Raw genomic sequence first — 23,908 nt, forward strand, 5'->3', positions numbered from 1 at the left:
ATTCTAAGCTAGTATGTGACTTAACGAGATTCGGGCAGCATTTCTGATATATTTTCCATTCCAATCCATCTCCAAACAGCCTACAAATGTCCATAACAACATTAAAAATGATAACAACAAGATATACCAGCATAACCAAGTAAGAATTTCTCCAAAACTCCATTCAAAATCAGTCCACAAGGCAGCCACATCGACGGAACCTTTTAGGACCTTCACAACATGGTTTCCTTTACTTTAAACTAGGAAATATTTCCATGAACATCTTAATAACAAAGTTAAGGTTGTAGTCATACCTTGAATGATCAGGAACTCCAACTAAACCCTTAGCTTTAACTTCAACCAAGCAGCCACTCATCAAGCATCATAAGTACTACACTTTCCCTTTCTAGTTTATGATTCTAAGATAATTTCTTGATCAACTTTGATGAATTTGACTTGGGAATATTCAGAGAGGATTTGGGAGTGTTCTAAGATCAGAAGGGTGAGAAAAATGAAGGAAAATGGCGTGGATATACATATATATACAAGCACACAGGTCAACCACTGCCTATGTGGGTCCCAGCGAGGCTAACCGCGCAGTCTCGCGAAAACGCGAATATCTCTCTATTCTGACGTTGTATGGATGAACGGCTTAATTCGTTCGAAACTAGACTCGGAGACCTTCAATTTGATTGGTGGATCACCCCGTAAATCCAAGTATATTGGAAGAAAAGCTCAGTAACATTAGACCCAAATTACATCAAAATTTATGAACGTAACTTAGGATACTTTTCGCTGACTTTTATTTTACAACTTACTTGACTTCAAAACTTACGATACGAATATTATATGACAAGTACCTAAAAACAAAACCTCCTTGGCACATTAAGAACTCCTAGTTTAACCCCTAAAGTACGGGTTATAACACTGATTCGCTTAACACCGAAACCTTACCGCACAGGCTTAACAATTGTAAAAAGTCTTTCTTAACCTTATAGGGGTTCCATGGCCTCTCCGAGCTTATGTTAGTTTACTTATGATACAAATGACACAAAAATTTACGAGTTGTAACAATATCCAACCCGACTTCATACCTGAAGTTTTACATGCATTCTCTGACAGTATCGTCTAAATATATGCTTCGATAAACTAAGTCTCACCATAGGGTAAACCATAACCTACCTGGAAGGCCGAACCGCAAAGTCTCCACAATCACACCTTAGTCTTTCCTTTCCTTTGAGCCTCGAGATAAAGAAAGTCTAAGCATATTCGAATCATGAAATTAGAATCAAGAAGAACATCAATCAAACCCTACTTCCATTCAAGACCTAAATTCCCAACCTATGGAATAAGGTTTATGAACTAGAAAGGGGAAATTAGGAATCTATGGGTCTCAACAAGAAATTAAAGCTCTAGGTGATCAATTCCCATCAATATCAAGCTACAAGAACCAACAATTTATTGAAATTCGGATTCTAGGCGAAACTCCCAAATTTGGGTATAAACCCTAACTCCCAATTCAACAATTAGACCTTAATCAAGAAGTAAACATGCTACTATAGCTTATATCCATCAAATTCATGCTAAATAAAGCTAACCAAACCACCAATTTCAAATTTATAGCCAAGAGATCATTTAGGGAGAAACCCATTAAAACCCACTAATAATACTCAACTTATTGATGAATTAAGCATGAACCATGAATTTCTGTGGTGATTTAATGATCAAGGAATGAAGTATAAGGTTGGGGAAACTCACCACAAAGCTTAGCCTCTTCAAGAACTCCAAAAAGCCTCTCCAATTGCCTTTAGACGAAATGGGGAAATGTTTAGAGTCTTAGGGGTTTTTATAACTTAAACCATTCAGATACTGCCCGATACCAGCTTCTGCGACCAGCAGACCGCTTCAGCGGCATCGCTTCGGCGGTCATGCCCAATATCACATTGGCCGCTTCAGCAGCAGGGTGGCTGCTATAGCAGTACCGCCAAAGCGTACACCAGACACCAGAAATCCCAAGATTTCACATTCTTAACCCGAATTTCTGACTATCTACCGACGCCATTTGCTCACACACCAAATATGCATACATACACAAAAACACGCTACGAACGCACTCGTAGCCTCAGAATTCCCTGCGGAGGTCTCATTGACTGAGGCAACCCCCGATACCTCTACATCAACTTCCCAACCCAAGTTCCAAACTGCACCCGAGTGCATTGGGAACCGAACCAGATATACGCACGAGTTCTAAACGACCATCCGGACCTCTCGAAATAGACGGATTCTTAGAAAAGGTCTGTTTATCCAAAAGTCAACTTGAGTCAACTCTTTTTCACGTTAAGCCCAATTTTCCCAAAAAGTCACCTAAATCAAATCCAAACACCTCAGGAAGCGTGTCAACGGTCCTCGCGGGTCAAATATGATCTAATAAAGCTTTGAAAGGGATCAAAACGGTCGGAAACAAAATAGTTTGGTCGTTACATCAGATATTAATTGAACAATCGCTCATCCTCGAGCGACAAGGAAGAGAGGACGGGAAGTACCTGATTCGGCAATAACTGAGGATATCGGCTACGCAGGTCAGACTTTTCCTTATAGGGAAGATTCTCATCGAAAAAAACTGAATCGCAACGAATGATATAGGACTATCAGAATTGAACTTCCTCAACGTAGAGACATGAAAGATCGGACGAACACCTGACAGACCTGGTGAACAACTAATTCACAAAACACAAGATCAATGCAACGGATAATCTCAAACAGGCCAATGTACCTCGGGCTCACTTACTAGTTACCACTCTCTAAACTTAGCTCAAGCTCCAATTCTCATATCTCTATATTCGAATTTCCCTCGCAATTGCTCCTCGAATAAACGAATTACTTTACTCGAATTCTCTGATTTGATAAAACCGCAACTCTGAACGCAATCAATAGGCCCCATAAACACTTTCTCAAACCAATGCAATCCTCTGAAACACGGTCACAAACCATAGTCCATTCTGAACCGATAAAATACGCTGATTCCGCTAACTCCTTCCCCCACATCTTCTAAAGTCGTTACTCGCACTACGATTTCTTAGAAACATATGAACACACATACAAAAATTCTGAAACTATAACTTACTTTCGCCAGAAAGTATCCTTGATTCGTCTGAGATCCCTACGCAATTAAATCAAAACTGATCTTACTAATAGCCAACTTGGCTAGTTCTAAGTCTACTTAAACCTTCAGATCACAATACCGGCCATACTACTAAATATCTCATCGAGCTGAGTCCGTTGGAACCCAACTGATCACTATAAAGACCTTTCGCACAATAGTTCCTCCTCAAATCTGTACTAAGCTCATTGTATACCATTATCCTACCAAGTAACTGTTCTCAGAAAATGTCATCAAATCCATTAAAAAACCCTGACAAAGCTCGGTAAATCTGTCATACCTCAAATCTGAGCCGAAGCGCTTCGAATCCTTAGATATATTCCTGGAAATATAATCATAGACCTTTAAGCTTAACTCGAACAATGCTGACCCTGAATGAATGCACAACTCTCGAATATCACCAATAGTCATTAGAACTGACTCCGAATTTTGAAACTAATCACAGTCATACCACGCATAACAAATCATGTTTGTCACCCTCGACTCCACAAGTTAAGTCCTATCCAAGTTATCAACTTGGTACCGAAGAGCTATACCTTACAATTCCAATCTTCATGATTCTCAACCTTTACCCAACACGCAAATCCGATACAACCCCAAAATTTTCGACGCAAAACCTGAAGCTTCATATAATATAATAATTGTATAACCATTGAACCTCTCATAGTATCACCTATATATGCTTGTAAATTCTCCAAAAATATCCAGTCTTACACTGCCGCTCTAAATCTCACGCAATTACTCCTAAGTCCTTAATATCCAAAAGCACTTACCCAAAATGTCCAGTGAATATTACTTGCAATCATACTGTGTTACCACGATTAAGGTCTCACCTCGAAAATATAACTCTAGTCCTCACATGATAGGGATTCCATAGATCTTCTCTTAAAGCAGGATAACTCATCCACTGTAGAATGTTACGAACTTTTCCAACGGTGTACCACCAAGCCACATCTTATAAATCTCAACATGTCAGTTCACTGAAATATGCTTATCACTAGCTGCCGATCACGAATCTCACAAAATTTTCCTCATATCACTTAGTCCATTTCTGTAGACTTCCTTCCTTAAGCTCACGCAACCATCACACCTCATCTGAATATGCAAGACAACGATGCCACAATCTAAATAGACTCAAGTAATCGCAAGATGTACCTCATTCTTGCCGACTCTCAATCAACTATACCTTTTCTTGACTTTTCAATTCCTCAATTTCTATCAGTCCACTTATACCGCCATCGTCTGACCATTACTCGGACCTACTCAGTAGTCTTATTATATAACCATAAGTCTTGTATACTAACTGAATCACACCTGGAGATAATAATAAGCCACAAACTCTATCCATTATAGTTTCCTTAACACTTACTATTATAAACTGAACACTCTCTAAATCACGCGTATCGCATAACAATCTTACTAATATGCTCATGTATCTCCCTGAAGCGTCCTTGACCAAATTGCCGCACTCAATTTTTGAAATGTTATCCCGAACTTAACTCAGTTAACCCATCATCGATCAACCATTTCAAGTATCCATGTTTACTAATCCTTTACTCAAATCCTTAACGTTACTAGTCCTCGAAGAATCACCTCTTACCTCAATTATCAAATCTGAACACCTCTAACCACTCGCACGACTATCCTTTTTTATTCAATCACCTAAGCTGAGTAATAACACCACTAGTAGAGGGATCTAGCCAATTTTACACAATGAATACAAGGTTCCCAACCTTAGTCCAACACTGACCTCTATTAGTCTATGACATAGCCGAACATACCAGCTCATCCATAAACTCTCAAGCCCACTCTATACTGTACAATCACAACTAAGCTCTCACATCACTAACTCTTGTTCAACGATTTCCTTTCTGGCCTTAATCGCGAAGACACCAATCAACCTCATCGGTCACACCCCTTACTGTACGTCATGATATAATGTCTCTGCAATCCTAACACGACTAAAGTACTCATGGGTCATTTCAAATCATGTTTACCACTATCAACCAACAACCACTCAAATCCCCTCGATCCTCTAAACTAATCATCCATCTAAGCCAAACGAACCACAAATTGATATCAATATTTCTCCTCAAATCTAAGTGAAACAACCAGTAATTCCTCAAGTCATTATCTCATCGCATACGCCTATATTTAAAGTCATTTCCATCTGTCGATTACTAACTCCTTAGAAGCCTACAACCCAGTAAATTTACCAATCAAACGATGTGCCCATAACATTCACTTAATAACCGAGTAGTCCTTTAACATCAACTAGCTTATATCAAGAATAACTTTTAGCACCAGTCACAACCTTATCCTGACAACTATGTCAGAAACCAATTTTTCCCTTCCCAATCTCATGAAAAGTACTCATGTCTAAGATATCCTATGAAGTTTCACTTCGCTACGTGCTTTCCACAACTTCATGTCCTTATTATCAACTTCTTTTCTTTATTACACGCGTCACAATACGTTGCCCAATTCGATGGTCATTACCGTACTTACACTTGTCCCCACATACCGACATCTAATACTCTACCGCTACTGAATCGTCGACTCGCCATTGGTTCACCAGTGTCACGCACCCGATCATAAAGCCTTGATAAAGCTGAAGTCAAATCGATCATATCATCGAGCAACCCACTATTATTAAGCCATCAATACACTTTGTCACTTCCGAGCAACCCAACGCTGAAATGCGGAGACCATGTAACCCTCTGGACTATCCTTTCCATTTCTCATGAACTTCTATAATAAACAAGTCTAAACGTGACTCCACACAACAATCGAGTCAAATCGCGACTCTACACAATCGAATCCTCAGGCCATAACTGGAGACTGAATTGGATCACGCGTCCGAATCAGTATAACACATCTCGTACCATTCCACAACACGTGATAGATCCACCATTAGCATAAGAATTCAAGGACGATTTTCCACCCTCCGTGGGTGATTGAGATAAGGGAGTTCAGATACCAATTGGAATCGACTAGATACCAATTTGAATAAAGTCACACCAAAGAATGAAGGAAGTGAAGTTTCCTAAATGTCCTATAGCCTCTCACAGATAAGTATGGAGCTAATCGTACCGATCCACAAGACTCTACTAGACATGCTCTTGTATTATATACCGGGTAACCTAGGGCTCTAATACCAACTTGTCATGACCCAATTTCACAAAGTCAGGCAGGCAACTACCTATCCCACCTCGGTAGGTGAACCCTTAACCCAACATTCACGAGCACAGTATAAATAGTGTAAAAAGATAAAGTAACGTAAGTCTGACATATGAATATATAATAAGTGCGAAGAGTAAATCCAAAAACCACCCTAGTATCTGGTCTTGTCATACAATAGCATCTAACTCAAATCTATAAGTCTAGCAGCAGTAATAATACATCAATAGTCTCAAATATGTCTCAGATAGCAAAGTAAGACATAATAAAAGAAGAGTCTTTGGGTAGCGAAGCGTCCACGTGCTCACCTCAACAGACTCAAAGCAGCAACCTTAAAATCCCAACCATAAGGGGTAAACGTCGATCCCACCTGATACTCTGCATTCATAAAAGAATGCAACAAGTGCAGGTCAGTACAAACAGCACGTACTGGTAGGTATCATCGGCCGACTAAGGTTAGCTAACATATACTAAGACAATAAAGTAAGAGAAACAGGTAAATCAATAAAGTATAAGTCAACGCAAGCCAGTGGCCAAGAATAAGTCATCACTTATGTTATAGCATCTAAACCTAACTGTGCCCAGTCTCAGTATAGTCAATCCGAACCAATACATCACAATAGCATCACAACATGTCATCGCCTATGTTATAGAATCTAAGCCCAACTGTGCCAAGTCTCAGTATAATCAACACCGAATCAGTGTATCACAAGGTATCACAACCATCATCAGAATATCACAAGAAGCCAAATGATCCAATGCAATGTTGTAATGTATGATGTGTGGATACAATGCATATGAACTGTACACATGTACTCCGATGATGAAACATCATATCTCGGCAGCACAACCCATGGGGGACCCGCAAAGTCCATATACCTCACGATTCTGGAAACAACCTCATCAATCGCTACCTCACGGTTCATGCAACAACCTTGGCAACCGTTACACTCATACCTCGACTCCGGGATAAACTTCGGACATTGGTCCTCACGTCACTCTCATCCAACTAAGCCCAGCTCGTAATAGTATTTCCTTAAGTATGTCATGACCCATTTAGCCTAGGCTGTGCGGGCACCTACCTTCCCACCTCGGTAAACGAACCCTCATCCCAACAATGAACCAATACATAAATTGAAGAAAGTTAAGTAGCAAAAATAAACAAATACGTAAGTCTCACGACATATATATATATCTATATATATATATATATATATATATAGTAGTAAAAGTGCAGAAGACAATAAACACTCCCCCAGGGTGTAGTCTGAATAATACAAGAGCATCTAAGAAGAGTCGATTAGCCACGGGTCACAGAAGTAGATCCGACCTGGTACTCTGCATTCATAAAAGAATGCAGCAAGTGCAGGTCAGTACAAACAACAGTACTGGTAGACATCATCGGTCGACTAAGCATAGTTAACACAATTCAGAAGATAAGTAGATAAGCAAGGAATCTAGCAAGTATAAGACAATATGATCACAACTAAGTATCTGTCATCGCCTATGTAAAGCATCTAAACCCAAATACGTCAAGCCCGAATATATCCGACCCAATCTAATCATCACAATCCAATCACCAAGTATCTCAATCAAGTCATAATGCAATGCAGTGCAATGATGGAATGAATGCAATGTAATGCCATGTAGATGAGGTGTACACATGTACCCCGAACGAAAATATCAACATCTCGGTAGCACAACCCAACGTGACTCGCGAAGTCTAAGTGCCACCCGTCCCAGATCTTTGCCCAACAGACAGATGAGACCCTGGTTAATTGCTACAGGGAGAGTCTCACCGGCACCACCCTGGGGGACCCGCGGAGTCCATGCACTAACAATGATTCTGGGATATCATCGGAATTGGCCATGCAACAACGATGCCGGAATAGATCATCGAACATCGGCCATCTCATAATCACTTAAGTAAAAAAGTCTATCAAATATCAGTCTCGCATAATCAACGATTTCAGAATTGAACCTCGGACATCGGCCTTCTCACAATCACTCAAGTAAAAGAGTTTATCAAATATCAATTTCATACAATCAACGATTCTGGAACTGATCTTCGGACATCGACCTTTTCACAATCACTCAAGTAAAGAGTTTATCGAAATATCAATTTACTCAATCAACGATACCGGATCATCACCGGATATCGGCCATGCATCATGAATGTGTGAGAATGCGTGCAATGTGTATATCAATTATCAACCATCAAGTTCGATATCACAAGTACCAACAAAAGGGTACGCCAACAATGTATCATATCACAATACCAACAGTGGTATGCCAACAATATATCAATAACACAAGTACCAACAACGGGTACGCCAACAATGTATCATAGTTCAAATAGAAACAACGGTATGTCAATCTTATCTCAATAACAATAACACAGATTTCAATACCTACCAACTACTCATGGCATCAAACCATCACAATGGAACAATCAAAGCACATATAACGGGGTGGCTAGTCCCAACACACAACAGGGCCCAACCTAAGGCAATATCCAACCTGACTTCATACCCAAAGGTTCACATGCTGTCTCTGACATTATAATCTAAATATGTGCTTCGCTATACGAAGTCTCACCAAAGGTAAGCCACAACCTACCTGGATTGTCGAACCGCAACACCAACAACTCACTCCTTTGCCTTGCCCTTCCGCTGAACCTCAGAACCAAAGTAGTCTACGCATAATCAAATTCTATATTAGAAATCATAAAGAATGATACCCATATTCCTACTATTTCAATTCGGTCAATTCTAACCCTAGAAATTAGGGAAACGGGCCCACAAGGGAAAAACGGGAAATTCGCGAGCAAAATACCAAATTAAGTACTAGGAAATCATGATCCAACCATTAACTGTTGATTTAGCCCAAGGATTAGCCTAATTTCTGATTCCAAACAAAACCCCCCAATTTGGGTACAAACCCTAAGTGTTCAATTCCAAAATTCAATGCTAAAAGTGGAAAATATATTATTAATAAGCTTAGATTAGTCAATATCTATCATAAACATCACCAATTTATCATTAATAATCCTAGGAACAATGTTCTTCCAAACCCTGTTTCATCTCTTATCACCATGGGTTTATTAAGGGAAAAGGGGAATGTAACATGATAATGGGTTAAAGGAACAATGAAGAAATGAGCAAGATTTACCTCCAAGATTCTCCTCCAAATATCTTTAAGAGCAGTTTCTTCAAGCTCAAATATCAAAATGGGAAATAATGAGGGTCTAAGGCTTATTTAAGATACACTTAAATGAAAACACTGGCTCGTCACCGCCCCAACCATAGAGTGGCCGCCATAGCTGTCCCGCTACAGCTGCTGGGAGGCCGCCATAGTGTTATGCCCAATAATACCCATGGTCGCCCCAGCGGCCAACACACCGCAAAAGCGGTGCCGCTGTTGCGGGCACCAGATACCAGCATCCCCGAATTTTCTAAGTCTTTAATCAAAATTCTGGGTTATTCGTGAGGCCATCTGCTTACAAACCAAACACACAGACCCACACAATAATACGTTGCGAATGCGCTTGGGTCTCAAAATTTTCAACGACGGCCTCGTTGACCGAGTCAACCCCCGATGCCGTAATTTCAATTTCCCATCCCAAGTTCTGAAATGCTTCCGAGTGCATTGGGAACTGAACCTAATACACATACAACTTCTAAACAACCACCTGAACCTCTCGGAATCGACGAAATTCTAAAAAAGGTTCGTTTGCCCAAAAGTCAACTTTGGGTCAACCATTTTTCAGTTCAAGCCTATATTTTCACAAAAGTTGCTCGAATTCGATCTAGAGACCTTGGGAAGCGTGTCAACAGTCTCCTCGGATCAAAAGTGAGCTAATCAATGCTCGAAAACGGGCGAAAACGTCGAAAAGACTATAACAACCAAATGGGTCATTACAAAGTAACATCAATGTATCAACAGTATATCATGAAGGATGAGAATGCGTGCAATATATGAGTTCAATATCAATAATCAAATCAATCTCAACAGTACTACACATGGCACACAAGTAATATCAATGATAAGGCTACACAATAAGCCACAATGGAATCATAATTCTCAACAGTACCTCCCAGGGCACACAAGTAATATCAATGATAAGGCTACACAATAAGTCACAATAGTCTCTCAATCCTCGTCTCAAAGCAACAACAAGTAAGGTGTTACAATATCATCATCAAGATATATCACTGGTCACCAATATCTACCATCTCCATGTGGCAACGTGCCAACAATAATAGAACAAGATAAGTCACAACACAATGGGGTGGCTGACCCCAATCACACAACAGAGCCCAACCTAAGATAATATCCAACCCAACTTCATACCCGAAGGTTTACATGCATTGTCATACAGTATCATCTAAATATGTGCTTCGCTAAACTAAGTCACCATAGGGTAAATCATAACCTACCTGGAAGGCCAAACAACAAAGTCTCCACAATTACACCTTAGTCTTTCCTTTCCTTTGAGCCTCGAGATAAAGAAAGTCTAAGCACATTGGAATCATGAAATTAGAATTAAGAAGAACATCAATCAAACCCTACTTCTATTTAAGACCCAAGTTCCTATCCTATGGAATAGGGTTTATGAACTAGAAAAGGGAAATTAGAAATCTATGGGTCCCAACAAGAAATTAAAGCTCTAGGTGATCAATTCCCATCAATATCAAGCTAGAATAACCAACAATTTATTGAAATTCGGATTCTAGGCAAAACCCCCAAATTTGGGTATAAACCCTAACTCCCAATTCAACAATTAGACCTTAATCAAGAAGTAAACATGCTACTATAGCTTATATCCATCAAATCCATGCTAAATAAAGCTAACCAAACCACTAATTTCATATTTATAGCCAAGAGATCATTTAGGGAGAAACCCATAAAAACCCACTAATAATACTCAACTTATTGATGAACTAAGCATGAACCATGAATTTCTATGGTGATTTAATGACCAAGGAATGAAGTATAAGGTTGGGAAAACTCACCACAAAGCTTAGCCTCTTCAAGAACTCCAAAAAGCCTCTCCTATTGCCTTTAGACGAAATGGGGAAATGTTTAGAGACGTAAGGGTTTTTATCACTTAAACCATTCAGATACTGCCCGACACCCGCTTCTGCGACCAGCAGACCGCTTCAGCGGCATCGCTTCGGCGGTCCCATGACCGCTACAGCAGCCATGCCCAAAACCACACTGGCCGCTTCAGCTACAGGGTGACCGCTATAGTGATAACGCTGCCGTGGTGCTGGTGCCGCCAAAGCGGGCACCAGACACCAGAAATCCCAAGATTTCACATTCTCAACCCGAATTTTCGACTATCTCCCGAGGCCATCTGCTCGTATACCAAATATGCAGACATACATAAAAACACGCTATGAACGCACTCGTGGCCTCGAAATTCCCAATAGAGGTCTCGTTGACAGAGTCAACCCCCGATACCTCGACATCAACTTCCCAACCCAAGTCCTAAAATGCACCCGAGTGCATTAGGAACCAAACCAGATATACGCACGAGTTCTAAAAGACCATCCGAACCTCTCGAAATCGACCGATTCCTGGAAAAGGTCCGTTTACCCAAAAGCCAACTTGAGTCGACTCTTTTTTGCTTTAAGCCCAATTTTCCCAAAAAGTCACCCAAATCAAATCCAAATACCTCAGGAAGCGTGTCAATGGTCCCCGTGGGTCAAATATGAGCTAATAAAGCTCGGAAAAGAATAAAAAGGGTCAGAAACGAAATAACGACCAAACGGGTCGTTACACTTGGATTCCAAGTGTTGTTCATTATGAGGGATATGGTCTTTAGAGAGTGTCTTTCCTTTCAAATGTGCTGATCTCATCTCTCAGGATGACATGTTTCTCACATTACCATCTGAACCTATAGTTCTTGATGAACCAATGTGAGATGATGTGGTAGTTAATTCATCAATTCCTACTGATGCTAAATAGATTGATGATATTCCTACCTTGGTTCCACAAGCTGATATTCATGCAGATCCTACCTTGGTTCCATAAGCTGATATTCATGCAAAATAAGATGAGCCTACACAAATGAATGTAAAAGTTGATGTAGTTGGTGTACCAGATGCTGAACCACTTGAAGAAAATATAACACATGAAGATATTACGGCACCAGATGATCCACCAACTAAACTTGAAGCAATTATTCTACTAGATTCAGATATAGTAAAACAACCTATTCTACAGGTTCATGAAGGAGTGGCTATCCAGATGCCTATTATGGTAGAAGAAGAGCCTGTCAGGCCAAGCAGAAACATCAGACTACCTATATGGCACAATGAGTATGTCATGACACATAATCCTACTAGTATTGTGCTTACCCCATATCAGGCCATATATCATACTCTCATTTGTCATTGAATTATCAAGCATACCTAGGGTGCTTTTCTGCTGTAATAGAACCAAAGAGTTTCAAGAAAGCCTCTAATGATGAGCTATGGATAGAAGCTATGCAAAAGGAGATTGATGTAGTAGAGGAAAGTAAGACATGGGAACTTGTAGAACTACCTCCGAGAAAATACACTATTGGATCTAAATGGGTGTATAAGATAAAGTTGAAGGAAAATGGTGAGGTAGATAAATACAAGGCCAAGTTGGTTGCAAAAGGATATACACAAAGAGAAGGATTGGACTATCACGAGACATTCTTACCAGTGGTAAAAATAGTGACAGTCAGGACTGTGATTAGCATTGCAGCTTCTGATGATTGGGAGATGTTTCAAATGGATGTCAATAATGCATTCCTTCAAGGTGACTTAGATGAAGATGTATACATGTCACTTCCTCAAGGTTTTCACAAGCAAGGGGAGACAAGGGTGTGTATATTTTTGAAATCACTGTATGGTTTGAAACAATCATCTAAAAACAGTGGAATATTAAGTTAACCACTGCCTTGGTGAATCCAGGTTACTCACAAAGTGCATATGATCGCTCATTGTTCATAAAGAGACAAGGAAAAAACTTGGTGATAGTGTTGATTTATGTGGATGACTTGCTTATAACAAGAAGCAGCACATAACTCATAGCTGAGACAAAAGAGTATTTGCACAGTCAATTTAAAGTGAAGGATTTAGGAATACTGAAGTATTTCATAGGGATAGAAGTGTTAAGATCTCAACATGAAATATTGCTGAATGAAAGAAAATACATCCTTAAGTTGATCACTGATGTAAGATTGAGTGGTGAAAAGCCTTCATCAACCCCATGAGAACAAAATGTCAAGTTGACATCAGTTGAGTATGATGCTACAGTTGATGCTGCAGTTGGAAAAGTGGATGATCCTTTATTAGAAGATGTGGGATCCTATCAAAAACTAGTTGGGAAGTTAATATATCTGACCATTACTAGGCCACATATTTGTTTTGCAATACAGGTATTGAGCCAGTTCATGCAGCAGCCTAAAAGAGCTCATTGGAATGTAGCTCTGAGCGTGGTTAAATATGTGAAAAGAGCACCGGGATTAGAAGTGTTGCCGAGGAGGAGTGCCATCACATAGATGAAGGTATACTGTCATTCAGATTGGGCTTCTTGTCCGATATAAGAAGATCAGTAATTGGTTTTGTTGTTCAACTTGGAGGTTCTCTTATTTCATGGAAATCCAAGAAACAACATACAGTTAGTCGCAACTCAGCAGAACCAAAATACAGGAATATGGCATCATCAATCTCAGAAATTGTTTGATTACTAGGATTGCTCAAAGAACTTCAGGTGAAGATCACATTGCCAATTAAGGTGTTTTGTGATAGTAAAGTTGTGATCCAAATAGCAGGCAATCCTATATTCCATAAAAGTACCAAGCACATAGAAATTGACTACCACTTTATAAGGGAGAAATTTAAACTTAGACTGATCCAATCAACACATCTCAGTACTAAGTTGCAACTTGCAGATTTGCTGATGAAAGGGCTTGGTGTGGCTTATCATCATTTTCTTTTGTCCAAATTGGGAGTGATTGATGTATTTCACCCACCAGTTTGAGGAGTGTTGAAATAATAAGAAAAACTGTGATATTCAGTGGTATATTAGTGTATATCACTCCATACGAGCACCTAGTAGTTAGTCAGTTTGGAGTTGGTTAGTTTGTTAGAGGATCAAATGATTAGTGGCCAGCTGGCATTAGAAGTTATAAATATCAGCTCCTACATGTAATTGATTCATTGAAGTGAGATACAATTCTAGTCTCAATTCTTTCCAAACTCTCTCCTTCATTGTTAATTGAATCCGCACTCACCATGGATGAACTCCAAGCTTCATCCATGACTTATCTTCAATAATTTCACACAAAGCGATCAAGAGGTTGTATAGAAAATATAAAACTCTATATCTTAATTCTAATATGTGAATGAAATACTGACACAAAGTTTGATGTAAAATATGTCATAACTAGAGCTGTCATCGAATATCTTGTAACAGGTAAACTTATCATTGATTAATCTTTGAAAAATTACAAAGAGTTTGATGGGTTGGTTAAACCACTTTATAAAGACTAAATAACTGGGTTCCCCTGCGCAACACGTGCATATGCCCGATATAGTTTTATATCCCACAAGAAAATGTACTCCCTCCGTCTCGCATTGCTGTATACGTCCCAATTTATGTGATGTTTTTTATATTTGGAGAGTCAATTTTAAAATTAAATTGGATTAGATTTACTTAATATTTTTATATTAAAATTTATATATTTGAAAACTACATGAAAAGTACTATAAGTTAAAAATTTTCTCACATCAATTTGATGAAAAAATAAATCTTAAAATGTTGGTAAAAGTTCGTGCAGTTTGAATCTCGGGAAGCAAAAAGTATCACATAAATTGGAACAGAGGGAATAGTTGCTAAAGTTACTAAAAATATTTATCCCATAATACTTGTCATTTTATTAGATCAAGATGAGATTATTTATTTTTTCCCATTTTGCCCTTAATATTAAGTATCTTTTAAAGTAACCAATTACTGGGAGTCAATCACTTAAAACGGCACTCAACTATTCAAAGTTATCTAATAAAGTCATGTTTCTTTAGTTCGTAACAAAAAAGTAACTTAACTCACTCAACCAGCTAAATACCTATTTTAGCCTCTAATAAATTATCAATCTTTGTTGTTTTTTCACCTTTTCAATAATATGATTTTTCTCTTTTTAATCTATAGTATGGACTTACCTATAGAACAAATAATACTTATTTATAAAGTGAAAGTAAAATAACTTTTAAATATATATAATAAAGGAATAATAAAATAATTCAACATAATTTTCAAGCATATATAATGTATATTATAGAATGCAAGGGTATGAGACCCGCGTCACCCATACCCCTAAGTCATAAATCATAAAATAAACCTACCAAAAGTCTCAAAGAGGGAAAAAGAATTCTAAAATTCAAAACGATCAGTTACATGAGATTCTTTCGATCGAAGAATTAAGGTCTGTTTGGACAAATTCTCAAATGATTCTTCTTAATAAACAAGCATAATATTTTTGGAGTTCTATTTTTTCTTCTTTGTAAAAATGAAGATTATCGAGTTTGTTTGGTTGAAAAAAACATAGAAATGGCAGGTCCGTGTGTGTTGCACTTTTGGGACAGAACGTGGTTATGTCATTTCAAAGAGGTAAGAAGTTTCACCTCGACCAAGAATAGGGGGTGATAGATCGCAAACAAAATTAGAGTATTTAAATGACCAGTTTCGGACACCAGTAGGATAAAACTTATATATTTTTCCTATTAAGAAAATAAAATCAAATCGCAACTGACATAAGTGGTCAACGAATAAGTAACATGAAGCTCTTGAATCTTGATAGAGAATTAGACACTGAAAAGCAACTGCATTCCAATTTCCACACACAAGTACTTGAGAAAATAGCGACAACAACGACTAGACATAAATTCACACAATCTCCGGGACAATCATCAGTGACAAATGTTCTCTTTTGACAAAAAAAAAAAAAAAAAAAAAAAAGTAAGAAGATAGATGCTCTTTTTTCTTCATTTTTTTTTTCTTTTATTCAAGTGAAAAACTCACACACACAAACACCTCAGTTTTGTCATCTCCTCATGAACTCAATATAAAGGAATAAATAGATGTGCCACAATAATTAGTTTTGGTTTCCCAAGAGAGTGAGAAGGAAAGCCCTGTAATCCCCAGAAGTGTGCTTGGAGACAACATGATCAAGACTCATACTGTTCCTCTTGTAGTAAAGCTCTTTGATCACTTCCAAATCCTTCTCTGCCCTGCTCACTATTACCTTTGTCGCCGAGTCCTCATCTGTCCCTGACTTCATTAGGGCACGGCGAATTACCTGCACCATATCATTTTTGATGATTAATTTAAGGACTCGATCTTATAACATGATAGTTTCTATTGTCTTTTTTTGCACAAAGTGAGAAATACCTCGAGAATAACTATTAAATTTTTCATAAGTTAAAACTTTTCTGTGATGGCATTAATTGGGTTGACACACTAAACTTTAAGAAGGAAATTAAATTATTTGAAAGTGCATAGGGTCATTATGACTATAGCTTTGATTATTGGTTACCTTTTCATAGTATGTCTGAGGGTCATTAGCAATGCATCGGATTGTCGTTCGCAACACTCCTAAGAAAGCATTAGCTGCCTTCTCACCGTCGTCCCTCAAGTGCTGGAAAGGTGAAGAAGGAAAATGAGTTAAGTCCTTAGATGTAGAAAAAGTTTAAGACAAGATTAAAGGCTCTTTACACTGTTTAAGCATGTAAATCAAATTCAAGTTATTAACTTCAATCTTTATAGATTTGAGTTTTAAAGAACAGGTCAAATCTAAAGTTCAAGGTATATACCTTGGTGAGTGAAGAGCCATGATCATCCTTGTAGCGGTTTAGAGTTGCTCTGACTTGAGTCTTACTCCTTGTAGTAATTATTCTAACAATTTCTTCATGATTAAATTCCTTGTTTTTTATTGCATTGCAAATAATGTCAGCCTCAATTTTGGCTAGCCTTGCATCTATCTCATCACCATCATACCTGTATATGCCCACTACGGAAACCAAAAGCTGTTGCGAAACACCAAAAGCAAACAAAATTATCACAACCAAACAATACAATAAGAAATAAAAAGGTATATAATTGGTGCAAACGTGCCTTTCGAAGTTCACCAGTAAAATGTTGAGCCAAGTCCTCCTCCACAGAGCGCTTGTAGCGAGCTTGATAGGCACGCTTGACAACCAACAAGTCCTGAGGAGAATAGATGCATGACAACTCAACGATGGAAGCGTAATCTGGGATTGGTTTCTCTTTTATTGCAACATGCAGTATAACTGCATCCCTCTCTTCTGGATCTAGCATCCATCTGTACATCGCTTTCTGTATTCATTTGTAAAACAAAACTTAAATGAATGACAACAAGACCGGTGAGTACTAGAAAACAACTACTGCATCCATCTCAATTTATACAACATTCTTTTCCTTTTAGTCAATCTAAAAAAGAATGACAGATTTTTGTATTTAGTACTATCTATGTTTCAATTTGTTTGTCTTACTTTCCTTTTAGTTCGTTTAAAAAAGAATGTATCTTTCCTTTTTTTGACAATTCTTTAATTCCAACTTTACACATAACACGTTTAAGACCACAAGATTAAAGGACATTTTGGTACATTATACTGTATGTATTTTTAATTTAAGAGCACAAGATTCAAAAAATTTCTTTACTTTCTAAAACTTTGTGTGAAGTCAAAACTAGACAAACAAATTGAAGCAGACAGAGTAACAATTTAACTTAAAATTTTCCATTTTACCTTTAATGGTATGATTTCTAGCCACACAAATGTCTATGGCTTATTTTGTACCACAAATTTCAAATCTTCCTTTTATTCTTAAACTCCGTACTCAATCGAAGGCAGTACTATATGCCACAGTATTCAATATTTATTTTCATCTTTTCTACCGCATTTTTGGGAACTTGAAAATGTTTTTATAAATAATGTTGTCAACACAATGATAATTAAAAAAAAAAAAAAAAAACACTTTTAGTGTATATAAGTCAAATTTTAGTTAATGTTACACCCTAGCTTGGAAGAAGTTTCAAACATCGGAAAAACACAGGAGAAATGGTGGATATATAAGTAAGCACGCCTTACACTCTAGTGACACATTTTAAAGTTGTGCGGACTTAGGCTCAAAGTGAACAATATCACTAGCGGGCTGGGCTATTACAGATGGTATCAGAGTCACTTTGGTGTATCCCCTATCAGTATGAGAAGTGTCCACATCGGCAAAAACATGAGAAATGCTGGATATATACGCGTTATAAAATCGTGGGGCTTAGGCCCAACGCGGATAATATTACTAGCAGTCTGGGTTGTTACATATTTAGTAAGCATTAATTGAAGAGGGAAGTACCTCAAAGTGTCCCGACAACTCAGATTCAAGGCGCTTCACAAGATCTTCATTGTACATTTCCTCATAAGTTTTCCTTATCATCTTCCTCTGTGATGCATTTCTATGCCCAAGTATCGATATTAGGGCTTTCTCATCAGTTCCAAAGCCTATATTCCACCACAGAAAAATGCATTAGAAGAACATTTGACAAATAAATGAGAATAGTTAGTAGTATAAAATCAATGTTAAAAGAGAGACAACCTCATAGGCCCCAGTAGATTTTCTTTTGTATAAATCAAAGAAAAGTATATATGTTAGGGGTGCAAAATGCAAAGAAATTTTTAACAAAATATTCTAAGTTAGCGTTTGGCCATAGATTCCCAAAAAAAAATTGAAAATTTGATTTGGGTGAAATCTTTAAAGTTTTGAAAATGTGTTTAGCCATAGTTTTTCAAAACTTATTTCACTTTTTGTTTTGAAAAACATAAAACATTACTTATACCCCTAAGTTCTAAAAACTATCAAAAATACTCAACCATACATCACGTACTTGCTAATATCAAATTATGCAGAACATGATATTTTAATAACAACTGTTAATAACACACTAGCTACTACAATTAAAATTACAATACAAAGATCCATCCGTGCAAGAAAAAAAACAACGGTAGTAACTAGCTATTCTTTAATATAATCTTCTTTTATTGTTTGGGCACAACTTATCTAGTTCACTTTATAGAAGACTACTTTAATTGTGAAAACATGATAGATACTGCTTTAATGGACGAACATGATAGATATAATTAGTTGGGTCATAAATAGATTGGGCTTTTTTATAAAATACAAAGTTTAGGATAGTTTTTAAAAGTTTTGAAAATGCAAAAACATAGATCTAGGCCCAAAAAAAGGTTTGAGCCAGAATTTGGAATTTGAAGATTTGTTTTCAAAATTTCTCAAAATTTTATGGCCAAACAAAGATTTGAAAACAAATCTTCAAAATATGCTCCCAAAATCTATGGCCAAACGGGAGCAAAGAAATTTGAATTATTTGACATACAGACAACCTTCAATTTTTCAAAAGATAACTCCCATAATTTTTATTTCAGTAACAACAACATTATGGTATGAAGATAAGAAGCACTTCAAAGTTCAAACAAAAAAAAAAGGACAAATCATCTATAGTGAAACCTCTCTACAACAGCATTGTTGGGTCCGAAATTTTTCAGTTGTTATAGAGAATGGCTGTTATACACCTATAACAACATTGACTTTTAAATAATATTTCGCTATTATAGACAAAAAGATGCATAAAATCTAATTTTCATTTTTAATTGCCAAATTTTAAGCTTAATCACACTTTGTATAATGAATAAAAATCGTTTAATGATGATGATGATATATATGATTTTTTTTTTGTTATAAATAGTGTATTAAATGATCAAATATTTGGTCAAAATCTCTACACTTATTATTGGTAATCATAGATATTCTATTTTTATAAAGATGACTAATTATTATCACCAAAAAAAGAAGATAGTTATTATATGAGGGTAATTTTACAAAGAGCGTACTATTATAAGGTTGGTTGTTACTGTTATAGGTGGTGAAATGCTATTATAGAAGAGTAAAATATAACATAAAAATCGATTCCAAAAAACACTTGTCTGTTATAAAGAGGTGTTATTATATGCGGGTGTCGTTATAGAGAGGTCTGACTGTATTTATCTTTTAGCATTAATTTTATACTATTTTGTCCCTTGATTATCAAAAAATACTAATTTTGATATTTGGAGTATCCAATAGAGTTTCAAGAAATAGATTTGTGTTCTACTCCTTCCATTAACAAATTGTGTACATAAGTTTAGCGCTCTTTGAGAGTTCTTAAACAAAATCAATGCAGCTAGCTAGAACATTTGTACAAAAAAGGAAAAGGAAACACAACGAATTTATAAACAGTGATTGGTTAATCAATGCATGATCACGATCAGATTACTACATCAAAGAGTTAGCAAATTAACAACAAGTAAAGATGATCAAGTTAATTAAATTTGATGATGTTTATAAAGAAGAAATTAACAAGACAGAAGTTTGAATAACCTTTACAAGCCTTTCTAATAGCCTCTGCATCATTAATAGGAGAAAATTCTTGAGGGCAAATGAGGGAAGCCATTGCTAATTATATTAAACTCTTCTCTTAATTAGCTCCTATGGTGTGTGCTTGTTGCCCTTATGCATCATCCCTTATTTATACTACTAATAAGTTAGCTTAGTCAAGTGCATTTAGTATAGAAAGTAACGACATTGTATAGATTACTTATCGACTAAGTACTTTTGAATAGAAAATGGACAAAATACTTTTATTGGTTTCACACCTTTTTTGTTTTTGAAATGGAGCAAGTAGGTGAACGAGAAGTGACCTCGTATCGGGCGGAGTTTTCCAGATAACCATGGTTGTATTATTGTTAGATCCTCTTTTATCTTGGGACAGCAGAGTAATATACTCCCTCCGCCTCAAATTACTTTTCGTTTTTACTAAAAATATTTATTTCAAATTATTGTTTCTATCTCAAATTATTTATCGTCGTTATTACAAAAATAATTGCTAAAATTATTTATCGTTTTAAAAATTCAAGACACAATTAATTTATTTTTTTCCATTTCACCTAAAAATTTATCATTAATGGAGATAAAACATAAATAAAGTAAAAATTTAATAGTGAGAAATAATAATTTAGACATAAATAAGGATAAAATTAGTCAAATACCTCTCCTAATTAATACTTCCACCTTTTAATTGATGTGGAAGTGTTTGATTGAGCACAAAGTTTAAGAATAAAAGATAGACTTTTGAAACTTGTGGTCTAAAATAAGTTATACATATTTGTGTGATTGTAAGAGGGTGTTTGGATTGACTTAAAAGCTGGTCAAACCAACTTAAAAGCTATTTTTGGCTTATTTTGTTATTTGGCAAACATCAAAAGTGTTTTTAACCTAAGTGCTTATAAGCCAAAATAACTTAAAATAAACCGAAAGCAATAAGTTGGAATGTCCAACTTATGGCTTTTTAGTAAAAAATCATTTAATTTTGACCAAGTATTTTACCATATTACCCCTTATATATTTTTATAAACCCCAAAATACCCTTCTCACTAAAAGGCCTAAAGCCCTAAACCCACATTCTTTCTTTTCCTTCTTCCTATCTTGTTGGTATTTCTTTCTTTGCCATGGCAGATACCTATCCGCCATAGCAGATCTCTCAATAGATGCAAGCTGTCTCCTCTCGTTTACACAAACTTCTCTAGAAAAACATCTGGGTCATGGGAGTCCTACGTCTAAATGAATTTGTATTTTACATTTTGCTTTTGTTCTTCAAAGTTAAGCAACTAAAAGTGGAAATCATACTGGCCTATTCTAATTATTTACAATAGACACTACTGTTGCTTGTTAGAATTGAACGACATATTATAATTTAAGGGTGTATATGGATGACATTTATCTTCCCCTGTTATTTAATTACTAATTAATCCTTTTTCAAGAAAAACGAAATTTTATTTTATTGAATAAAGAGTAGTTTTTTTTTGTATATTAGAACTTATATTTTGTTGATTGTTGCATTTTGTTTGTTAAATCTAATTAACAGATTTTGACTACAAATATTAAATATTTAAATCAATAATTTATATTTATCAAAAATAATTTAACATAATCAGTTCATAACTTGCAGGGAATTGAGTTACAAATTAAATTAAACGATGTTCTAATTATGTACCATTTTTTGACTGACGTGGCAAAAAAAAAAAAAAATTAAAGTCCAGTTGCACAGTGGAGAGTGTTGCACACTCTCCGCCACATTGGTGCCACGCTACTTCCACGTCACTGCCACTTTTTTTTTTTTTTCATTTGATTTTTCTTTTATTAATCATATTTACACTAATTAACCTCCATTAACACACACACACACATATTTAACTCATTTTCTTCCTTCATTAACAACACACATTCAACCCATTTTCTTCAACCCTTTTTCTTCCTCCATTAACACACACACATTCAACCCATTTTCTTCAACCCTTTTTCTTCCTCCATTAACACACACACATTCAACTCATTTTCTTCCTATATTAACACACACATTCATTTGAAGGCAAATCAAACACCAAAATATCTCCTCTACCGAAGTGGCATTATGTTTTAATGGGTCAGACCCATTTTCATATTGGTGTTGTTGCTGTTGTTGCTCCTGTTACTGCTGCTGCTGCGTTGTTGCTGCTGCTGCTGCGGTGTGGCGGCGGCGGCGGCGGTGATTGAGGAGAAAGAAGAAGAAAGAGAAGAATAAATTGCATTTAACAATTGAAATGTGAAAGAGAGGGAAGGTGGGGGTGGGTGAGAGGATAAAATATAAATTAATTTTTAAAAATTAATTTTTATTAAAATATAAAAAATATTTTTACTGTTTTCACTCACCATAATTTTTTTTTTTGCCACGTCAGTCGAAAATGGTACTAAAATATTGAAAAATTAAGACTGGGGGGGGGGGGTTATGTATTTTCCCTATTATTAACAGCTTAGTGGCATTTCAGTCATTTTAACAGAAGAAGTGCTTATCAAGCACATTTTTGCCAAACACATCCACAACTTATTTTTAGTTTCAGCACTTCTATTCAAACAGATAATTGCTTATTTATAAATTAATCTTCAGCACTTGAAAAGTGTTTTTCAGCACTTGTGCTTATAAGCTACTTAAATTAAGCTAATCCAAACGGGTTTTAAATCATTTCATTAAGGGTAAAATTAGAAGTTTAAAGTCAAAAATTAAAAGTTTAAAGTCAACTTGTTACTATATAGGAAAAAGTGTCATTCTTTTTGCAATTGGCTAAAAAGAAAAGAGTGTCATATAAATTGGGACAGAGAAAGTATTTCTTAAGGGGTATGTAAAACAAAAAAAAGGACAAATAATTTGAGATGGAGGAATACTACTTGTCATCTCAAAAACTAAGATAAAATTAAGTAGTTTTTTTCCAGTTTACCCTTTATATTAATTACAATATTTAAGAGGGAGTACAACATGGATGGATTTATATAATAAATGTCTATTGAGGAGAGACAATTTGTTGAAATATTTTAAGAGGGTAAAATAGGCAAAATGCTACCCTTATTAATACTTTTTTAAGAGGTGTGTAAATGAAAACATGAAAATTATTT

General features: G+C 36.3%; 2 protein-coding genes across 2 annotated transcripts in view; one reads left to right on the forward strand and one right to left on the reverse strand.

Moving 5' to 3' along the window:
- The window catches only part of LOC132608007 (uncharacterized), a 30,252-nt gene extending 18,005 nt beyond the window's left edge, over nucleotides 1–12,247 (forward strand). The window contains exon 8 of the mRNA XM_060322091.1: nucleotides 12,191–12,247. Coding sequence (XP_060178074.1) covers nucleotides 12,191–12,247 — 57 coding nt within the window. The remainder of the gene's footprint in view (nucleotides 1–12,190) is intronic.
- A 3,957-nt stretch (nucleotides 12,248–16,204) lies between these two features.
- LOC132605172 (annexin-like protein RJ4) lies at nucleotides 16,205–20,958 on the reverse strand. Its single transcript, XM_060318401.1, has 6 exons — nucleotides 20,804–20,958; nucleotides 18,728–18,873; nucleotides 17,471–17,692; nucleotides 17,170–17,382; nucleotides 16,893–16,994; nucleotides 16,205–16,655 (listed from the first exon to the last, which is right to left on the reverse strand). Exons 1-6 carry the CDS (start codon nucleotides 20,874–20,876, stop codon nucleotides 16,452–16,454), a joined length of 960 nt encoding a protein of 319 aa, XP_060174384.1. The 5' UTR covers nucleotides 20,877–20,958; the 3' UTR covers nucleotides 16,205–16,451.
- Between the last annotated feature and the right edge of the window lie 2,950 nt (nucleotides 20,959–23,908).

This window comes from Lycium barbarum, chromosome 8, assembly GCF_019175385.1.
Source record: "Lycium barbarum isolate Lr01 chromosome 8, ASM1917538v2, whole genome shotgun sequence".
NCBI classification, from domain to species: Eukaryota; Viridiplantae; Streptophyta; class Magnoliopsida; order Solanales; family Solanaceae; genus Lycium; species Lycium barbarum.